Genomic DNA, 22,952 nt, shown 5'->3' on the forward strand with positions numbered 1-22,952 from the left:
TCAGGTACTTCAACTGCAAGCATCAAGTGGCAAGATTTAAAAAGTTTTTAAGTCGGCGATATTGTACTTGTGTTTGGTTGTGGCATTACGAGCGTAAGGTTTAGGAAGCAGTTAAATACAGCGTGTTAAGCAAACCAATCAACGACATGTCGCGCTCCTGGTGCTATTAGATGATTTGGTTTACAAATTTCGCATAGGCTATAAATGTATACAGAGCTGAACGTTCGTACACATGCATAAGCACAACATCAACCGACAAGGCGAAACCAATTGTGTTTATGAAATACATTACCAGGTGACGCCTTTTATAAGACAGATGCAGCTTCTTTTATAACTGGAGAGCAACAATCTTACTCAAGTGCAAACTCTATCAGAAAGTCGAAAAGTCAGATATCTTTCTGAATCAGTTTCCTAGATTAAAAACGTGCTTGAATCTCTTTATGCTAGTTCAATTAAAATTTCCAAAGATTGTTACATAGAGGAATTTAACTTGCAAAAAAGTAATGTTAGCATTATTTTCCAAGTAGCACAATCTTTTTTTGTGAATTTGCTTTGATCAAATGTTATTCAATGTTTTTCTTTAGAAGCAGACTTTCCAAATAAACTGAGAAATTTGTTTGATAAGTGGTAAGATAAAGAAGAAATTTGTTCACCTGCAAACTTACAAAATCATTGCAACGAGAAACAACCTTTTAAATGTGGCTTACATGAGAAATGCCTCAGAGCAAATTTGACCTCAAATGTCACACTGGTAAGAAACCACATCAATGCACTGTTTGTGAAAAGAGTTTTAGTCAAGGTGGAGATTTGAAAAGACACATACTGACTCACACTGGAGAGAAACCGCTTCTATGTAATGTTTGTGAAAAAAGGTTTCGTACTGTTGGAAATTTAAATACACATATTGACTCACACTGGAGAAAAACCACATGGATAACACTTTACATTTAGATGGGTTAAATGTGATTGACCAGCTGGAGGCCCATTTGTCAAGTAGATTAAGATCTTGCTGTAACATTTCGCGAAGTTGATTTGGACATCTATCGGAGAAGTAGAGTGCTGTTTCATCAGCAAAAAGCGAAATGTTAGAAGTTATATTGTTGGAAATACGGACCCAAGATGTCGAACACCAGCATTGGTAGGCATAAAATCCGAAAAAAAAAACATTGTTAAAGCGCACCCTTTGCAAACGACCGACTAAATATGACCGAAGTAGCGTGCGTAGGTTCCTATTTGTGCCAACTTGCTGTACCTAACGTTTGCAACAACCCATGGTGCAAATCGAACGCTTTGGAAATGTCTAAGAAGACAATTCCGCAATCATTTAAGAGTGCTTGTTGGCTTAAATATTGTGAGTTAGGTGCAGAAGATTGGTTATACTTGTGTGGTTTTTGCGAACAATCCTAAACTGTGACATTAGTCGCATAACGGTTTAATGGCCAGCCATACGACCTTAAACATTAAGCGTAAAACGTCAAGCAAAAATCAAGTTGCACCCTTTTTTCAACCAACAGTATTACGTTTTTATATTTTATCATTTATGATAATACACACGTCAAACTTTGAGACTCCCTGCCTTACACTAACTGATAAGTGTCCGCCAGCACCAAACTTTAAGTCTGTGGGAGAACCACACTTCTAAACAACGTCGTAATCTTTTTTTCTCTTAACAAGACTAGCAACGGGTCACTGCGGTCTTATATCTTGGTTCGACAGTCAGAACATACTTAGATGAACTAGAATGTGTTGTTTAAAAAATTAGCTAGAGTTAAGAGAGAGGAGACATGTAGAGAGGTTTGTTTATTTCATCTCATGATTACATGAAGCAGTAACACGCAAAATCGTCAGGACATGTATTATTTAATATGTGAGTTAACAGCAGCCTATCTGCCATTAATTATTATCTTCAATAAATTACTACATGTATTTGAACTCGGACTTGAGGATACCCACACACAGTGCAAGGGCAGGTTGACTACCCCGAACCTTGGAGCAAAATGATTTAGGTTGGCAAGAAAATACAACCTGATAGTTAACTCACGTGGCGACAAAGCTGCGAGACAAACGCATAAATTGTTGGTGGCGTGAATAGCGATTTAATCTGTGGCAACGATTTCCTGACATTATACAGCTGTCAATGTAATACTTCAAGCTTGTCTTGCCGAAATTTAAGCGTTCGTTTTTAGGTAAAGATATATTTCACGTTATTTCTTTTGCAGATTAAAAAATAATAATAATAATAAAAGTTACCATGAGGATCAAAATTCGATCCCTGAGGTTATGGATACACAATTCCAGACTCTGCAAAGGAATTAAGTTTATCTGCGACCTTTTTACAGCATTCTTTAAAAGAACCTCATAAGGGTTAATTGAAAGCTGGATTTTGTACAAAAGATTTCAAAAAAGAAAGTGTAGAGCAGGATATTACTTATACCGGCAAGTCTGGTGATGACTTAAAACGAGTTAGTCCTATTTACAACAAAAAATACAACTTCCATCGATGTGAGGTATGTGAAAAAATATTTAGCCGTCAAGGAAATATGAAAAGACACATGCTGACTCACAGCGATGAGAAACCGCTTTCGTGTGGTGTATGTGAGAAACGCTTTAGCCGGAAGGGACTGTTGAAAATGCACATGTTATCTCACACTAAGGAGAAACACTACGGATGCCATGTTTGTAACAAATGGTTTAGCCGCAGTGACAATATGAAAACGCACATGCTAACTCACACAAAAGCAAACCCGCATCGATGTGATGTTTGTGAGAAAACATTTGGGCTAAACGTTAAAAACACACATGTTGACTCACACTGACCAGACAAATTTCAATGTGAAATTTGCAACAAAAGATTTCGGCGCAGAAGTGATTTGTCAAAACACATGTTACCAAAGAGAAACGCCATCAATGTGATGTTTGTGGAAACAGATTTGGTCTTAATGGAAGTTTGAAAAGACACATTGTTGACACACACAAATGAGAAACCTTATCGATGTGACGTTTGTGAAAAAAACTTTTCAACGTTGTGAACATTTGAAAAGGCACATGTTGATTCACACTACATAAAATGCTGTTGGGGAAACACAATATCCATAGTTTGTTAAAAAATGTTCAATGTTAAGTGCATAAAACCTTATTAGCAAATGAAATGGATTTAAAGTTTTATTTTTTTAAATTCAAGTGCACTTCTGACACACCCAAGTTGGGTTATCTTTGATTCCAGAGGCATGGGTAGCGCATTATTTTTCGTTTATTGAATTAGAACGCACAGATTTCTTGAGTTGTTGTTTTTGCGCTAGCACTTTGCTTTACCGAATTAGTGGGATGGCTTGTGATCTTGCAGCGATTTTACCGACCGTGATTTGCGCGTTTAGAGTTTGTGAAAATAAAGTAACGTGCCTCGGTCAAATTTCCCCCTTGCGTTTTTTACACATAAGTTTTCTCACCTCTGCTGAACCGCTCATTAACTGTCTTAAGGCTAATTTGTATCGTCCCTATACGTGCTAACGAGAAGCAACGTCCCCAATAATTACGGTTTAGAACTTACTTTTTGGGCGTATGTCTTTACAACTATGCGCTCAAATTAATATTGTGCGCTTTTTAAGTCTAGCGCAGCGGTTCCCAAACTTTTTTGATTTTTTTTCGAAACGGTCCCCTTTCAATTTTTTTGACCGCTCACGGTCCCCCCCCCCAAAAAAAAGGGGACGTCAAACAACGAAAGTACTCCGGTTTCCGCATCAATTTATTGCCAACATATTGTACATTTTAATGAGATGGGTGAACCTGTTTGGCTTTCACTAGATCATCGATTTTAGGTTCAGTTTTGGAAAGGGCAACTCTCATATCATGCGTCACATCCAATTTGTTTCGGCATTTTGTTTTGATGGCAAGTAGTGCAGAGAAAGCTGTCTCGCATTCGTAGGTAGTCGCAAATGGAACAAGTACTTTAAGTGCCATCTTTGCTAGATCTGGATAAGAATTTGCCATTTGAATCCAAAATTCATTACAACCCATTTCACGAAAACTACGTTTTGCACTACTATCGTTCACCAGGTCAGTGTGTGTGTGTTTTTTGTCCTTCGCAAATAAATATGCTACTTCATACGATGCCTTTTAAAAAAATTCCAAGATTGTGAGGTGGTTTATCATGGTTTTCTTTGACTTAACAATTCTTTTTCTCATCGGCAAAAAAGCCTTTGGCTTGGCAATTAAATTCGGATGTTTCGCTGTAATATGGCGTTTTTTTTTCAATTTCCCTCTATAAAGCCTCTCATTGGCAAGAACCTGGGAGCAAATAACGCATTGAAGACGCAACTCAGCATTTATAAAAATACACGTAAAACCAACGTTTATAAATTTTTCACTGTACTTTTGCTTGCGCTGGTTTTCCATTTTTTTGCTTGGGCTGGTTTGAGATCAGAGTCGTTTATCGGGCGCCCATCCCCTCTGCTGAAAGATACAAAGGTTTGCTGGAAGATACAAAACCCTGCTAAATTTGAAAGTTAATCAAGAACGCCTTAACAAATATAACAGTAGCCTACATTTTTAAATGATAACATACAAATATCACTATTTGTCCTGTTAAGCAACTCAACACAGCTGCTACTAACCTCGCATTGCAAAATGGTAACAGAAAAGCATGACTGCTTGCACAGGTGCGCTTAACTTATTGCATTGTAAAGGCCAGTTTACACTGTGCTTAGCGGCGCCTAACCTAACCTTACCTTGCGACCCCTTCCGTTTACACTGCGATTATCGGTGCGTACCTAAGCTTACTATATAATATACAAGACGTATTTTTCAGCTCACAGCAAATGTCGATGACCATAAATTACCACATAAATTTATTGTTACCTATTTTAGATCGAAAAAGCTTTGTATCAATCTAAATTAAATCATATTTTGTTAGTAAACATGATTTTGCATCTTGGTAATCATACAGGACTGTTCTGGATGTTGTTGTATAGATTGGTGACATTTTATCTCACTTTCATGTTTCTATAACATGTAGTCCGCTGTGCTAGGGTAAATGTACATTTTAAATGCAATTAATTACAGTATTTAAACACAATAAAACATAACATGCAATAATAACCATGTAATAAATACTTAAATTGAAGGCAAATAGTGTGTCATCATTTATTTTTGGCAATTGAACCAGCTTTTTCAAAACAGAAACCCGTACACAGCGATAACACAAACCGTTTGCGCAGGTACAAGCAGCTTGATACGCAGAAAAACGCTCGGCAGGCGATCGCTCGCTCATTTCTACGAGACTTGAGCGCCCGAAATCAGTCAAGCGCGAAACCAGACAGAAAAAATGAAACAAACAAACTTACGCAGGTTTGAGCGAGCGCGATACGCATAGTGTAAACGGGCCTTAACACAGACTGTATGTAGCAGTTACGTAGTCACGTGTAACAATACAATAATAATTAAGAGGTTTAAAAAAGCTGTTCATTAATACTGTAGATATAGTCATGAGAAATTTAAAATATTTTACGACCCAGAGTGGGAGGTTTCGCCATGCTCTAGTGCAGTGGTTCCCAACCTTTTTTTGTCGCGACCCAAATACTTACCAAAATTTTGTTTTGTGGCATCTCGCGACCCATGGATATACTATTTGGGTTGTATTTTTGTTTGTAAATCAGGAAAGTTTTTCGAAAATTACTACGCTAGTTTGTAAAATAAATAACATCAAACAAAAAATATTCGTTTTTAGTCATGAAATTGTTATTAGGAAACAATTCATAGCCTTGGGAAACAACAAAATAACGCTACGAAACGTAGATGCTCTAATTTTCACAAAAGCTTGGCGTAGGTTGGGAAACACTGCTCTAGTGAACTAGAAGCGTTACGCCACGATTTCTTAAAGTCTGTCGTTGCCACTATTAAGCTGTGCGGAAAACAAGGCTTACCGTTAGTTGGGCAGCGGGGTAACGGTCGTTTAAATTCGCATGATGGCAATTTCAATTTCTTTGGCGCTTCTTAGGTTCCGCAGAGACGATTCTGCAGTAGAGCAATATTAATGCAACGTACACCAGCAAAACGGTTCACACTCAACTGATTGAACTATGTGGCAACTATATACGAGCTACTTTAGGTAGCGATATAAATTAAACCTTTCATTTTTTTCCACCTTGCTGACGAAACTACAGATGTCGCAGATAATGAGAAGTTATCAGTCACTAACCCTGTTTACATGCGTCGTCTGCAAACGGATCGGATTAAGCCTTAAGCCGGCTTGAGATTTGATCCATTCCAGCGACCTATTTACATGCGCGTATCGTACAAGTTTTAATCCGTTTGTGTAAACATAGTTATAACACCTCTTGTTTTGGTTACAAAGGATACTTACAAAGTAACTAACAATTATCGCCTGTTTTATTGTGTGAAAAGGATCACTGCTTCATTTAGAGCTTTTGTAGAAGTGAGAAATCAAGCTGTTAGTTTCCTATAAGCAGTTAGGGTAACTGATTGACATTTTTTCTTGTCAGTTGGTTTATTGTTAACTGTTGGGTTCCAAAGCTGATGGAACAAACCATGCTTAAGTATTATATTTTGTTTAGATAACAATAAAAATGAACTATCAGGAAATACTTGGAGTTGTCCTGGTCATAAAATATGTTTTGGACTGTTACATTATGATGGTTGAGTGGGACAGAGAGAGCAAACACAAAAAGTTTAAGTTACTATTTGGTGGACTGAAGTTCTTGCAGAGCAAAGTTGACAAGCGAAGTGGCAGAATTTGGATGTATCCAAGGTAGTAAACTGTAACTAGCCAACCTGTGTTATGAAGCTTTTTTAGAATTATAAAATGTTACAGGACAGGAAACTACTGGGAAGGTGATGTTTCACAGTACAACAATGCACAATGGATCCAAAACTTTAGGATGACAAAAGAAAACTTCATGGAGTTGTTGGCTATAATTCATGATGACATAAAACCAGGTTAGGACCAAATATATATATGGCAATACATTTGAAACATCTTTATCATTACAGTGCTAACTAAGTAATCATTTATTGCAGAGGACATAACAGTCCGTGAGCCGTTAGCGGCTGAACTACGGCTAGAGTTAGACAAGGCTAACTTTGTCACCGTTACAATCGATGCTTCGAACAGAAAAGACATCAAACTTGTTCCAGTTGTGGTTCGTTACTTTGTGCCCGACTTGGGCGTAAAAGTAAAGCTGTTGGAGTTTAAATCACTTGGTGGTGAAACTTCAGAAATACTTAGCAACTACTTAGTGTCTATTCTTGACCAAAATGTGCTAAAAGAAAAACTTGTTGGATTCTGTGCGGACAACTGCAATACTAACTTTGGCGGTGTAAAAAGAAAAGGGAAAAATAACGTTTTCTTCAAAGTAAGGGAAAGCCTGAAAAGAAAAATAATAGGCATTGGATATGCTGCTCACATTGTTCACAACTGCCTCCAACACGCAGTGGATACATTGCCTGTGTGTGTGGAAAGTCTTGTAGTAAAAATCTACGAATACTTCCACATTTACACTGTTCGCGTTACCGAACTGAAAAATTTTTGCGACTTTGTCGAAATTGAATATCAGCAAATCTTGCAACATGGTAACACCAGATTTTTGTCTTTGTTACCAGCTTTGCAAAGAATACTTGATATGTTTGAAGCTCTAAAAATTTACTTTAACTCCCAGGAAGGCTGTCCAACACTAATCAGAAGATGTTTTGAAGAACCATCGCAAGAGCTTTATTTGAAATTTGTCCAAGGCTTACTGAAGTACTTTAACGAAATTATTTTGAAGTTGGAAAAAGAAAATGCCAGTGCTGTAGATATGGCAAACGTTCTGTCGGAACTAAAATTAAACTTACGTGAAAGGAAGGAGATCAGCTTCATTCCGTACCAAGCACTGTGTCTTTTAGAAAAGCTGGAAAACGCTGGGGAAGTGGATGGAAAAATATTCCGTAAAAAAACAACTGAATTTTATCAAAAATGCCTATCATATCTGGATCTTTACGAGGATGCTTATAAAGATGTGTTACCTCATCTTTGGATTGATCTAAAAGCAGATGAAATATCATGGCCTAGTGTTCTTTCATCGGCAGAGCACATTAACACCCTGTTTGGAATTCAGGTAATCAACAGCGACTCCCTTTTCGACGAGCATGTGCTAATCAAACGGTATCTGTCTCAACATGATAAAAACGAAAGCTGGAAAAAGGAATGTTGTGAAAAAAAGTGGGTCGAGATGTTTGCCTTCCTTTCAGAAAAAAATGTACTCACTCCAAACTTTCGAAAGGTGATGGAATTTGTATTTTGCTTACCAGGGACTTCGGCACTGGTGGAGAGAATTTTTTCCATTATGAAAAATATGTGGTCTGACAATAAAAGCAGAATGTTGGAGCAGAATGTAAAAGTCCTTCTGACATGCAAACTTAACACTAATACGTCATGCTGCGATTTTTATGACAAAGTTAAATCGAACAACGAGTTCTTAAAAAAAGTACGAGGTACAGATAAATACGACTGGTCCAAAATGTAAATTGATTGCGTGTTTGCTTTTTGTGTTGAGTAATTCGGATATCGTTGTTCGTTTAAGTTAGGTGGTAGAGTAGTGGTTGAAACGCAATAGATTTTAGCTTAATATTCCTCAAATTATGGGAATGCTAAAGAATGAATAAAATGTAATTTATTTGCTGTGTGATTGTAGCGTTTCGTTTGTGTCTGTAAGGTTTACTCCTTGTTTTTGTGTACGTGGTATTTTTTGGACAGTATCCACCCCAGCCTTCCGCCTGTCAGTAAGTTTCATTTTCAGGATAAAAATCTTATCGTCTGTTTTTGATGTAAAAAATACCGCATGTTTATGTCGTTAAAAATGTCTGTGTTTTCTGCTGCGTTCGCAAATACACAGCCAGATTTTGTTGATTATGATCAGGTCAACCACCTTCAGGCAGATCGTACAGAAGAGGTCGCGACGGCGTTGTCTTATATCAGTAATATCACCTACTATGCTAACCTTTGTTCCCCCAACACAGAAGAAACGGGAAAAAAATTGTTTGGAAGTGTCCCGGTTTAAAGTAAAAAACATATGGCAAGCCTAAGCAGACACGACATTGCAGTTTTAAACAATTAACAAAAGCCTGCACTGAGCACTGTAAAACAAAACTCGCCCTACCATCCCCAATCATCAGCTCTTTGGATGGTTAGCACCAAGTGAACAGCAAAAACTTGCTAGGTGTGTATGTGATGAAAAGAGTTGGAAAATCATTCCAGACTACCCAGTTTGGTTAGAATACTGTGTATTATGGTTCTTAACCTTTTGTTGGGAGGAGGAACTTCGGGTACTACCACACTTGTGTCAGAGCAATATGTAGATGTGTCAGAGCAATATGTTTTTCCTGATGTAGACCTAGAGAGTGGTTTAAGAAGTAAGTGTAAAGCAAACACAAGTACATACCATGCAATGGTGATTTAGTTATGACATAGGCGTATTACCTGCGACCAAACAACTTCTACCAACAGTTACCGACATCACAAACATAGCTTAAACATTGTATTCCACCTACTCGGGAAAATTTTAAAACGACTGTTATAAGTTATTCCTGTCAAATACGCATTGTTTTACAAAATTAGCAATGTATATAACTGTATTCGGCGACTTACCGCAAGGAAAACAAGTAAGGAGAATTTTTTTAGAGAAGTTTAAGCCGTTAAATTTATTTTTAAACTCTACAGTTGCTTAAATTGAAGAACAATATGTGTTTTTCCCTATACCCGCTGCACTAATTTGGACACAAAATGGCGGTCATGTGGGTCTGTCGCGTGACAATGAGATGGACAACTTGTGTCTACCACCTTCAGCAGAGAACAAAGCAGTTTTTTAAAAGTCCCAAAATAGCTAAAAACATACTAATAAATTGTTCATTTAGTTGTCACAAACACTTTCCGAGTTTCGAAACTTAATTACAACTGTAAAAGTGTAACGTTTTTCGCCGTGGGATAAAAAGTCAGTTAAGCCTCAAGGACTGTTAAGGGGGCTTAATGGCATTGAATTGAAATGTCAGAGAGGTTTAATAACATTGCTGGTCCAGGAGAGTTATTAGAAGATGTAAGACAAGCATTAAAATGCAGGTGCTACTAGCAAATACCAGTAGTGGTATCCAGATGTAACCAGATCTACTGATAATATGAAGGCTGAAGGTTCCGCTAATACCGACAAAATGATGATCAGGGAGTTTAATCGTGCTGAACTTACGAAGGCCATAGGTAAAAACATCAGGTTTTGAAAAACAATCAATCACAAAATTTTAAATGACAAGAAAAGACTGAACAACTTGCAAATTGTGATTGGCTGATGGATTGTAGACCAAAAAAATTTAATTTTCACATTTGTATTTTGATCAATTTATTATATTATGTTTTTTTTTTACTGTAAACCAGTTGTTCCCAACCAGGGCCCATGACCCCCCAGGGGGGCCACGAGCTGTGTTCCGGGGGGCCACGGGTGTTGATTCACCAGAAACACCCACTAAATTCCATTTCCTTTTTAACTTTATTCCCTAATTTAATTGACTATTTCACATACTATTTGTCTATATTGAATTTTTTATGATTACGAATTCTTGTTTATTCTATTCGACCTGTTTAAAGTCGACATTAGTACCGAATTCCAACATGAGGTTGCCATTTACATTTTTAAGGTGGCCACAGGTCATACGGGGTTGCTTGAAGGGGGCCACGAGGTCCAAAAGTTACTTTTAGGGGGCCACGGTCAACGAAAGGTTGGGAACCATTGCTGTAAACTGACTGGCCGAACATCAACCAAATATTGCAGATACTGTACATGCATTTTTAGGGCCACTCATTAAACTATTATTTTGTATGCGTTTACTACCAGTATTTTAGAGTCACAAACGGCTGAATTTGTTGCAGGAGAAAGGATATGGATGAATTGTGATGTTTTTTTATATTTGTTTGGGGCATTTTATAAAATATGTTCATCCATCAATTGATAAAAAGGTTCTTCTAATTTAATTCTGGATGGACATAAAAGCCATACACAAAACATGTCTCAAGTTGTGGTGTTATTATGTTGTCCCTGCCTCCAAACATCAGTCACCATTAGAGACATACTATCACCAGCAGATCACAATGTGGATGCGAGCACATCCAGGAAGGTCTCTGACAGTGTTTGAAATAAGTCAAATGTTTGGGTTAGCTTAAGGTAAAGCAGCTGTGTTAGCACTACTGTGAATGGATTTAGAAAATCTGGAGTCTTCCTTGTGGACAGTTCTGTTTTTGATATTTGAGGTCACTGATCGACCAAACCTAATAGAGCAGTGGTTCTCAAACTATTTTGACCGCGACCCAAATCTGAGTCTTATGAACATCTCACGACCCAAGCCTCAAACATCAAAAATGTGACAAGACGGACTTTAATATTGAGGCCACGTCGTCGCCGCATATGAGTCTGGCCATGTCAAAATGGCTGCAGGCTTAACGAGCTCGATTCGGCAACACCACATAACACAACGCACATTGTGACTTTGCAGCACCATGATCATTGATCAAAGTGAATCCCAAATCCAAAAATGTTTCCTTGTACGAATACTTACTAATCTTTAAACCAGTGGTTCTTAACCGGTGGGTAATTACCCACTAGTGGGTAATTTGAGGATTTCAAGTGGGTAATTTGAAGTTGGGTTTGTTGTTCCATGTGTACTCCACTGGTTCTTAACCGCTGGGAAATTTCCCACCAGTGGGAAATTACTGAATATCCATGCAGTGGGAAATTCTTTCTGGTCTGGAAGTGGGAAATTGTTTTAAGTTTTACTCGAATATCCAAGGAAGTAAATCTGATTAGTTAGTCACAAAAGTAATTTTTTTTAACAAACACCGAGTCCTAGTGCACTGTTTTACAATTTGTAACGATTTGCCTCGATTTCTACTGATGGCGCAATCCTCGTTGCATTGTTACGTCACAGACACCTGTCACCGCTCAACGATTGGCCACGAGGTGCGAGGAGTTTAGTTTCTGATTTCTGAAAGCTGATTTTAGTTAATTATGGTTAAATTGAAGTTAGATTTAGGTGAGGATTAGGTTACTTGTACTCGATATAAGCTAGCAACGTTATGGTAAATAACTTTTAGCAGTTATCTGGTAGATTCTACATTTCTAGGAGTTATCTAGATTTCTAGAAAGATTCTCTATTTGTGCTTTGGGATATGTCACACAGGTCACTAGGATTCATTTTGATTTTTCAGTCAGTTTTAAAAGTATGTGGGGAATATAGGTTTATTAAGTAGCGGAAGTGGGTAATGAAAGAAAAAGGTTAAGAACCCCTGCTTTAAACTATTACATCTCCACTTTCATTTTCGCATGATTAACTTGTCCTATTATTTCCCGTGCTATGATGTTACAATTGCCATGTGGGCAGCAGTAAAATTGAAAGGCTATTGTCGTCTGTATGGGGTAATGATTGGTTCATTTTACTGTACAACGTGGTCGAGTGGGGTGACTTAACTACTACATTAAGTAAATTTGTTTGTGTTTACTTAATGCAGTGATAATTCGTTTGGGCATATTTGAATCACCATAGCGCGACCCATTTTTTGACCGTGCGCGACCCATACTTTGAGAACCACTGTAATAGAGGATTCCAATTTATGCGTTGCTTCAAAAACTGCCAATTTGTTATTTCCGTCTACCACTGAATGAAGCTTCTTCAGGTTTGGCCGATTCTTTTTTCGTAAGTGTGTCATCTACTACAAAACCACAAAATACACGGTAAATGACATGAGTCCTCTTTCAAAAATAACTTACGGAGATGGGAAGAGAACAAGAAAAGCAACAATAGCTACAGTTTTGACAAGTTCACCTCATTAACGAAGTGTTGCAGGCAATAACATTTTAGAAACACCGAAAATACAGAAAAATAAGGAAAAACAATTCTGCCTAAAAGACATATTAACTCAAAAGCAGATCAAAAGAACCAACATGCTTGCTTTGTATGTGGTGTAAGTACCAATGATGATTGGATCCATTGTGAACAATGTACTTAAGAGTGTGCATATATAGAAGACCAACAATACTATTACAGTGACAACTATGTATCACATAAGATAAAAAGCAATTAATTTTTGCTCCGATAAAAACAAAAATAGTGTAATTTTGTTTACCTAATATGTGCATTTTACTAATCTGTAATCAAAAATGAATGTCAGAATGCTGAATGCTGGCTTCACTGTCCGTTGAAATTTCGCAGACTAAGAGATCAATGCTCTATTTTTGCAATAACGGTGAACAGCCAAATGAATCTTTTCTAACTATGACCGTATGTTCAAAATTCGAAAACTGGTTGATTTGATCATACCTGTTTCATTTTGTTTCATTTGTATTGCAACCACGAACAAGAACTTTCTTTGAACAAAACCACAGAAATAGAGCTAAAGGCATGTCGTGGCTGAAGCAAAAACAGGCTATGTATTGAATTGGAGTCTGTATGCAGGAAACAACGTTATAAGGGAACTCTGTGCACCATCACCACGTACACATGAACAGCTACTATTACAATCCGTATTTGGCCAAAGAGTTGAGTCAGAAACATGCCGGACTGTGTGGAACGGTAAATTACAACTGAAAGGGAATGCTAGAAAATTCTAAACAACCCAAGATTTCGCTCAAAAAGGGACAAAGATCCAGTATACATGGAAGGGGACTCTGTGATGGTTTGTGCTTGGCCTGACTCGAAGCGCCTTACTTTGCTGTCGAACATTCATGGGGCACTAACAAAGTCAGATGAAATGCTTAAAAGCCAGATTGTGTTATGTGGCGAATAACGAGACAAAATGGACCAAACATTACAAACTTACTTTTTCCATGCTGATCAATAAAATGGTATTTGGAGCATGGTCACTACTCAACGCTCATACAGTTTACTGCAGTGGCATTATTTTCCAAAATCAGCCGGATTTTTTTAGGACTGTGCAGCTACAATGTTATCAAGAGATTTACAGGAAGACCACCAGGAGAAAGATCTGGGGAGAAACTACAAAGACTGACCGACCCCTAGGAATTTTGCCATAAACTGGGAAGGGTGGCTTGCCCAAACTGTGGTATGCCTTCTTCAGTTTATATCACAAAACAAAGCATTTTAATATCTACAGATTTGTTAATTTCTATTTTTGGCTACATATGTATCTTTCTCTGTGTATTCCTGCCATTTGTTTTTAGGTAGCTGTTTTTTAAAACTTTTTTGTTCTCATTAGTGCAATTTAAATTCGCATTTAGTTCATGGCAATGAAAAATATCACGGTTTTGTGCAAGTGTTGAATAAATGTTTATTTTGACAACAAAACTAAATGAGTCAGCATATATAGCAACTGAGCGAAATATAAAAAACATACTTTGTGACGTCATCATTTCAATGAGGTAATTTACTCAATCAAGTCAGCTTTACGTGTGTCAACATGTGTTTTTTTAAAGTTTCACTTCGGTTAAATCTTTTCCCACAAACGTCACATCGATAAGGTATTTCATTGGTGTGTATCATCGTGTGCCTTTTCAAATGTCCATTTTGACTAAATGTTTTATTACAAACATAACATCGATGATGTGTCTCTTTGTGAATCAACATGTGTGTTTTCAAAACTCCACTTCGGCTAAATCGTTTTTCACAAACATCACATTGATATGGTTTCTCTTCAGTGTGAATTAAATTGTGTGTTTTTAAATCTCCGCCCCGTTTAAATCTTTTTTCACAAACATCACATCGATGCGGTTTCTTGTCGGAGTGTGTCAACATGTGTGTTTTCAAATCTCCTGACTGGGTAAATTCTTTTTTACAAACATCACATCGATGGGGTTTTTCTTTAGTGTGTGTCAACATATGTATTTTTAAAACTCCACCATGGACAAATCTTTTCTCACAAACATCACATCGGTGAGGTTTTTCGTTTGTGTGTGTGATCGGTGTGTTTTCAAATTTCCACCTGGGCTAAATTTTTTCTCACAAATATTCCATCAGTGTCAATTTGTTTTATAGAGAAGGTTGTTCCCGAGTCCAAACCCTCGTTTTTTACATCCCTTCAACTTGGTTAATTAACTTGTGTAACTAATATTGTGATCTAAAAACAAGATTTCGTTATTTTCACCGTTATTTCGGTTGTTTTGTCGTTGACCTATTTAAAACAAAGGAACAGTACTTTTTATATTGTATGTATTCAGTTGATGCTACTGAAACTGAGTTAATTGGGTCAAATGTCACCACATTACCGTGCTTTTCCCTATTTGCCTAAGATCAAATACCAAGCAATAAAAAATATGTTCGATGCCATTTGTTGTAAATCTCTCGCAGTCTACTTTGCTAAAACAGCTTGACCCACTCCAATACCCACAGTTACAGCAGTATTATATATTCAACTAATAACAGGGTCAGAAACACACTGTACTTTCTCAAACTACACATGTAGAAAGTTACTGACTTTGATCGGTGTGGATTATTTACCAAATCGTCACCTCTACCATCCATTCACAGTTTGTGTCGCTTATCACCTGCGTTCAACCAAGTTTCATTAGAAAATGGCATATCACAATTAACCTAAAATAAAGAATGCTTGTCATGTCGTTGAGATCCAAACATAAAGCTTGTGTGATATTTAAAACAATTCGTTTATGGGTACGTGTGGGAAATTCAAAACTGTGCAAACAGTCACGACGTCTTAAGTTTTGGTGTTAGCATAACTTCATTTTTAAGTGTAGTTAAGTTGCATGCTTAAAAGGAAACTTTCTCCAATCTGACTCAACATAACAAATCACTGGTAAAATATTGAGAACCTCTGTGTTGTTAATAAACAAACAAAAATGTCCTAAGGTAACGACATACGCACCACAACGTTACCTCGCTACTTACAAATCCCTCAACTGAGCTACCATGATCATTTGGTGTGTGTACATAAAATTGAGATATTAACCTGTAGCGCATCTGCGACCTTAGAATTTTGTACGTTCTGATAATAATGAAAGCGCAATTAGAAAGAGGACACAGTTGGTCACGACTTGTACTGTTTAGTGTGCATGAGAAAAAATAAAGAATATATACTTCCTAAAACAAATAGAAACAAACGTTGCCTAATTCTTACCCTTGTGCGCATTGATGCGTGTTGCATTATCAAAGCGAGGGTATGGGTAGTTGTCGTCACGGTTAGGTAGACATGAGCAATGTGAGAAAAAAGAAACTTTAGCTTTTGGCTTACTTAGTCTGGTAGTTTTCACGCCTGAGGCATTTCATTATGTTATTATGTTTGTGCAAGCTTGGACTAAAAATTGTACGAACAATCATTGACCTGATTAAGTTGTAACCTGCTACATTGTATAGCACATTATTTAATCTTTATTACGTTTTTTAAAGGAGGCAACCCATGGTTACGTAAAACAGTGAAAGTAAATTTGTAAATTATCATTTATTTACAATGTTTTTCCTATTGCAAGACCGTCAAGATATGATATATGCAAAGGCTAATTGCTTGGTTCAAATCAAACTACTTCGTTACGCTACTTGAAGATTAAAATACGCTAACATGACCATGTCAGTACATTTTTGACACAAAGCTAAAAGGTTTGCATTATCTAACACAGTGGTTCTTAACCTTTTTATAACGGCCGAACCCCTACGATATTCTTCAGCCTTTGGTCGAACCCCAAAGTTACATCCTAGGTTTTTAACCCATTTTGTTTGGTGGGTCATGATTAGTTTTTGTTCAAACGTGGTGGCAACAGTTACTGTTTGTCATTTTGTTAAAATCTGACATAATACAAGCAACTTGTTTCATGATTGCTTTAATTTCGGCAAGGCCCAAAATCCCCAGATTAATTTCTAGCTTGGTGCACAGCGAGGAGATCAGTCTTGAGTGTTTATGATGTCATAATCTAGATTGTGATGCTTGTGGTACCTGTCTTGTTCGCATTGTTGGCGTACAGTAGGCGTACAAAAAGTCTGACACATATGGTTATTACTTATTGGGCTGATAATACTCTTTTTAGTGCCACAAAAACTGTTTAGAGCAGTCCAAAACACCCCTGCCTAAGTTCAACCATCCAGTGTTTTGATATTTGGCAAATACAAATTGCTGTTTTTAACGACTATAGACCCTAAAGTTTGACATAAACGAGTATTTGTATTGTACTTCAAAAAGACCTTCGTCGAACCCCTGATTCGGCGTTGCCGAACCCCTGGGGTTCGATCGAACACCGGTTAAGAACCACTGATCTAACACAACAACAAAAAACGTGTGCCGCCCTTTTTTTCTTTTGTCAACGATTATTGGTGACGGGTCAATGCACACGTGCTTACATGGCGTTTACGTCAAATCGTTCTCCTACTAACAAAGCCAATAGCGTACAAATAGAGCCATTTCAAGCTCATCTATAACAATAACAGAGAAAAGGTACATGCATGTGTGATTAATATGCCCAGTCATGCCCAAGTACATTTTAATAAAATTTGATTTAATACATTACTTTTAGTTGGTCATTATCTAATAAACATAATAACTCAGCTCACACGTTCAATTCTGTCCCTTTTTCTGACTGATGTTTACATCAGCTCGTAGCGAGGTGTTTATTCGAGGTACATCAAAAATAAATTGCACAATGTACGAATACGCCACTTAGACGAGAGTGAAAGAAAGAAAGCATTCTGTCCGGTTCGCTGTGGGCATAAATAAACTTGCGGTTAGCAGACCGTCCCGTTTGCATATTTCCAAAATGTTTCCGAATTCGAACAACAGGGTTTTTTCAACCAATCACAACAGCGGAAATCTGCGGGTTGGCGTTACGTCACGTCTTGGTTGCTAAGTGGTAACTTTAACTTTACTATTGTCAACGATTCAAATTTTTTTGTCAGTTTTTATTTAAAAATACGTTTTGCGGTCAGAAGAAGATAAAGACTCATGCATTTGGGATGTTTGAACTGAAGGTAATGCTTGTTAGGTTATGAATAACAGTAAATTATAATTTTATTGAGTGTAAAATGGTTTCTATGCAATATAACTTTTAAGCAAAATATTTTCTCTCATAAATGGTATGTGTTTGTTTAGGATAGCAACACATCCCTTTCAATCAATCAATGTCGATTTTTTACAATGCATATATGATGAGTACTGCACAGCAAACAAGTTTGGATGGTATAATCAAAGCGTATTATGCCTCATTGTCTCTATTGCAAGCACCTATGATCAACGTAATTTATCACATTATGCATGCCATACCTTGGGATCAACAAACTGTTCCTAACTAACAGAGATGAATGGTTCTTAGTTGTCACAGTGCAGTTCTAACTTAAATGTACACTATGGACACCATTTGCATAGTTGTTCCAAACAACTCCCAGTATTTTCAGACTTAAATGTTGTTCTGTAACACCAATGTGTATGTTGTTTTGATTGTGAATGCTGTTAATTTTGTTGTAAGTTAATGAAACAGAAGTGATCTTGAATGACAAAATGAAGTAGTATGCTTTGAAACAAATGGAGGATTAAAAAAGGCTACTACAGTATAGAGTATATTATGAGAAGAATTACTTGTGCGTTTTTTCTTATGACATTGAAATAATAAATATTTTTACCCAAAAATGTTGTACCGAATAACTACAGCCCAAAAACAGTCAAAAACCATAAATAGTATAAAAGTTGATTATATCTGTAATGTATCTATAATATCTATGATGAAACAAAACTCTTTGTCACTTAGCATACTGTAAATTACAGTTGGCAAGCCTGTCCATTGACAACACCCTATCTGAAATGTGAAAAAAAATCTTGCCAAGCTTTTTTGTGCTCATTGTTGCAAACCATAAGCATTGATGCGACAACAGTGCAACATTGCATTTGTAACATCAAGCACTTTATTCTTTGGTAAAATATGACATCAATTTAGAGCATATATATAGAATATCACCAGAAAACAATTTACATTTGTAATTTATAAATGAAAAATACAGACACACTGGCAGCTGTTGGTGCAATAAAGATCTGTAATGTAGTGGGAAAAGCCTGTGATATAATATATATTCAACATTGATCAATTTATATTAGATGACTTTTATATCCATTAGTTGTGGTCATTAATATGAATCATAATGTTTAACTACTAACTAAAGGTGCCATTTTGTAAATGTATTTTTTATGGTGTGTATAGTTTAGATTAAACCAGATAATACCCAACCCTACTCTAAATTAAGCCAAATGTTTACCTAATTTTACAGTCACCAATCTCTATTTATTATACAGGCTGTAATCACAATTTTTGCAAAAACATCTAATGATTTTAGTCCATCTTTTGTTGTATTAAACACAAAAACAGAACAATAGGCTTATAAACTTCACCATTTAGGAAACTATATTGGTACTGCATAACATTTCAGAGGAAAAGTACTTAATTTATCAAGTATACAAAATAGGTTAATACCACATCATGATATTTTTGTTTAATGTATTGTGTTTAAAATCAAATTAATTAAGTACCAAACGTCCACAACTAGTGGTAAATGTTACGGCTTTGAGATCTACATGTACACGCTGTACGGTTTAAATAAAACCAGTAAATATATTTCAAACCAAAGTGCATGGAAAAGCTGAAAATTATATTTTGTGCTATTGATATCAAGCAAAAATAGAAATGTGAGTGTCAATAGCTGGTCACTTTAGACAATTGCTTTAAATTTTTGTGGTAAGGTGTCTTGGCCTTTCTGTTCTTGTCATTTCCAGTAAGACTTGAGGTTGTTTTTTCGGGTAAGACTTGATTCTGTTTCAACTATACATGTGTAGCAGATTGAGCACAAGAGATGGAAACTTCCCACTACTTTTTGTCTCCAATCAAAATTACTGGAAAGTCTGGTCATAAACTTATCTATGCTGTAATTGGTGTGTTGGCTTGGTTTTAACTCTAATTTTAACATCTTCTGTAGATACAGGAAAAAGTGTCAGAAATCTCAAGTTAGAAAACCATAGTCATTAATAATCCATTTTTAGTTACACAAGTTCCCCCAATTTTGCTGCAGAGAATCCTTTTCGTGAATGATATATCATATATAGACACTGACATTGCCATCAAATTCGTTTATAAGCGTTATGTTTAAAAAGAACAAAATAATCTTTTGCATGTAACTATTACAATCATCACTAAACTGTGCGAAACATACTTCAAATACGATGGAAGGCCGGTTGCTACGCAAGGTGTCCTCTGATTGGTTAATAAAATCTGATATGCAGGGTGTGTTGTGATTGGTTAAAAGATGCCGTGACCCGCGAACTTCCTCCATTGTGATTGGCTTAAAAACCCCGTTGTTCGAATTGGAAACATTTTGGAAATATGCGTCCCGTTTTGTGTTACCTTAAAAAAGTCGACTGGGGTTTGAAAAACAATTCATAGATCCATGCTTAGTTTTACAATTGTATTTTCAATAGTCTGTCGTCGATTGTCCACATTAATTAGGTAAAGAAAAGCGCTGACGCGCGAAAACTAACCAATCAAAAAGAGATCGTAAATTAGGAAAAATCAAATATTTCTGTTCGCGCTACACAATGCCCCCAGCACCAAATAGCAACGATAACTCAATTTGTGGGAGTGTAAGAAATGCGCAAAAAGAATTTTTGGCTTTAAAGTCGTCGTATAGCATTTCGTGGTTATGGTATTTATTTATGCTAATCTAACTAGCTACCAAAGAAGTATTTGGGTACAGCGTAATGCCTTTTACAAATCCAAACCTTGTAACTTCGTCTATTTCCTTTTCATTTAGTGTGAATCAACATGTGCCTTCTCAAATGTTCACGTTGCTGCTTCTTTGAATCATATATTTATCTTCTATATCTAAGTTCTATCTAAGCTGAAGGAGACTGGGACGTTGTTTAGAAGTCTGGCTCTCCAGCAGACCTCGCGAGTCTAAGATTGATGTGGGTCATGTTGTTTGATGTCTTTAGGCTTATGGCCATAGACGCCGAATTTTACAAAAATGAAAGGTGTCACACGTAAAATATGACGTCACTTCTGCTTGCAACCACAAGAAATTGTCCAAACCAACTCCCCATAGAATGCAACGTTCGTCAATATCAGAAGAAAAACGATATGTTTGAAATAATATTTAGTTGGCAATTGCAACATGTTACTGTAACGTTTATCATTGGTTTAGCAACGTTGTAAAATGTTCGTCAACTTGTTGCTTCTTTAACCATTTATTCCAAGAAATTGCATTGTACATAACAATGGCCCAACATTCACTGGCAGACAATAGCGTGTTTGACGTCATAAACAAAGGACTACATAAAACAGGTTGCAGTTTTTTAGTCACGTTTTGTGGCTGCATCGCCAACACATTTGTTTACAAGCAAATTTGTTCCCATATGTTCAGATTTGACGATATTTAGTACGATACCGTCACAACTAACCAAAATATCCACGGTGACGGCCGCCGTGCTTTAAAAACCCAAGACCTACTCGGCGTCTATGCTTATGACTAATTTTCCAGTATAGGGTGTGTTTTATATCTAACTGATTTTAAAACTATACGACCATGGTAAACATATTTGTGACAGGAATGATGTTGAGAAGTTAAGCCACTTGAAGAATTTGGTTTGGTTAGAATGAAAGCAATAATTAGTTGATTGCCCCACGGATAAACCCTATAGGAAACACGGATTAGAGCCAACGTGACCTGCAGTCTGCTGATGTATCGATCATGAGCAGTCAGACAAGTGCACAAGCAAAAATTAACTCCCAACCATCAAAGCGGTTGTTGAACGTTGACGTTCAAGAGAAAAATACGCACTATGACTCGCTGACTAAAAACAACTAATATGTTAAACAAGGTGTATTAAAGTAGGGACAAATACGACATGACGTAGGTATAAACTTCTCTGGTCTTAGTATGGTTGAAACTTACCCTCAGTGCCTGTCTAAGGTAAGTCAGCAAACGCGAATGTATAAAGTGACAACGGGGCGAATAACACGCAACGTGCAGTATTTCCTGCCAAAATTTTATATTTTAAGATTTCGGGTATCAATTCTAACACGATTGGCACAGAACATTCATTGTTTGGCTTTCAAAGTTTGACTAATTATTTGCATTGACGCGATGTTTCTTTAGTGTGTGTCAACATGTGATGTTTTAATGTTCCCATTCGACTAAATTCTTGCTCGCAAACATTGCATGGATAAAGTTTATCAACAATGTGAGTTATCATGTGTGATTTCAAATGTCCGATTTGGCGAAATCTTTTTTTGCAAATATAACATTGGTGAGGTTTCTCATCATTGTGAATCCTCATGTGCATTTTTACTCCTACTCTTTGGCCAAAGCTTTTGTTGCAAACATTGCATCGATGTGGTTTTTCGCCAGTGTGAGTCAACATGTGTTTTTTCAAATCTCCAATTTCAACAAACTGTTTTTCACAAACCTCACATCGATGTGGTTTCTCTCCAGTGTGAGTTAGAATGTGTCTTTTTAAATGTCCAAGTTGACGAAACCTTTTTTCACACACATCACATCGATGTGGTTTTTCTCCAGTGTGAGTCAGCATGTGTGTATTTAAATTTCCCACAGTACGAAACCTGTTTTCACAAACATTACACAGAAGCGGTTTCTCTCCAGTGTGAGTCAGTATGTGTCTTTTCAAATGTCCACCTTGACTAAAACTCTTTTCACAAACCTCACATCGATGTGGTTTCTTTCCAATGTGATTCATCATGTGACATTTGAGGTTAAATTTGCGTCTGAAGCATTTCTCATATAAGCCTAATTTAAAAGGTTGTTTCTCTGTCTCGTTGCAATGATTTTGTTAGTTTGCAGGTGAACAAAATTTGCTCGCAGTACTGAATACGGTTGGTTTGAGTCCAATTCGCCTTTCTTCTTTATTACCACTTATCAAACAAATTTCTCAGTTGAATCAGGAAAAAAGAAAACTAAAGAAAATACTTCTAAAGAAA

The 22,952-nt window shown here is 36.7% G+C and overlaps 2 protein-coding genes across 2 annotated transcripts; one reads left to right on the forward strand and one right to left on the reverse strand.

Annotated features, from left to right (window-relative positions):
* The first annotated feature begins 6,512 nt into the window (after positions 1–6,512).
* On the forward strand, positions 6,513–9,573 carry LOC145217776 (uncharacterized). Its single transcript, XM_080085119.1, has 3 exons — positions 6,513–6,763; positions 6,827–6,951; positions 7,033–9,573. Exons 1-3 carry the CDS (start codon positions 6,582–6,584, stop codon positions 8,514–8,516), a joined length of 1,791 nt encoding a protein of 596 aa, XP_079941245.1. The 5' UTR covers positions 6,513–6,581; the 3' UTR covers positions 8,517–9,573.
* A 10,648-nt stretch (positions 9,574–20,221) lies between these two features.
* Positions 20,222–22,941, reverse strand: LOC145217785 (uncharacterized). The gene has a single exon (XM_080085128.1). It carries the CDS (start codon positions 22,712–22,714, stop codon positions 22,085–22,087), a length of 630 nt encoding a protein of 209 aa, XP_079941254.1. The 5' UTR covers positions 22,715–22,941; the 3' UTR covers positions 20,222–22,084.
* Positions 22,942–22,952: the final 11 nt, after the last annotated feature.

The sequence above is a fragment of the Phallusia mammillata genome, chromosome 3 (genome assembly GCF_965637545.1).
Source record: "Phallusia mammillata chromosome 3, kaPhaMamm4.hap1.1, whole genome shotgun sequence".
NCBI classification, from domain to species: domain Eukaryota; kingdom Metazoa; phylum Chordata; class Ascidiacea; order Phlebobranchia; family Ascidiidae; genus Phallusia; species Phallusia mammillata.

Bases quoted from the DNA above. Each gene is read 5' to 3' on its own strand.
- LOC145217776 (XM_080085119.1), top strand. From the start codon at position 6,582: ATGAACTATCAGGAAATACTTGGAGTTGTCCTGGTCATAAAATATGTT. The intron at 6,764-6,826 runs GTAGTAAACTGT...AAAATGTTACAG, and splicing joins AGAATTTGGATGTATCCAAG to GACAGGAAACTACTGGGAAG. The intron at 6,952-7,032 runs GTTAGGACCAAA...CATTTATTGCAG, and splicing joins TCATGATGACATAAAACCAG to AGGACATAACAGTCCGTGAG.
- LOC145217785 (XM_080085128.1), bottom strand. From the start codon at position 22,714: ATGATGAATCACATTGGAAAGAAACCACATCGATGTGAGGTTTGTGAA.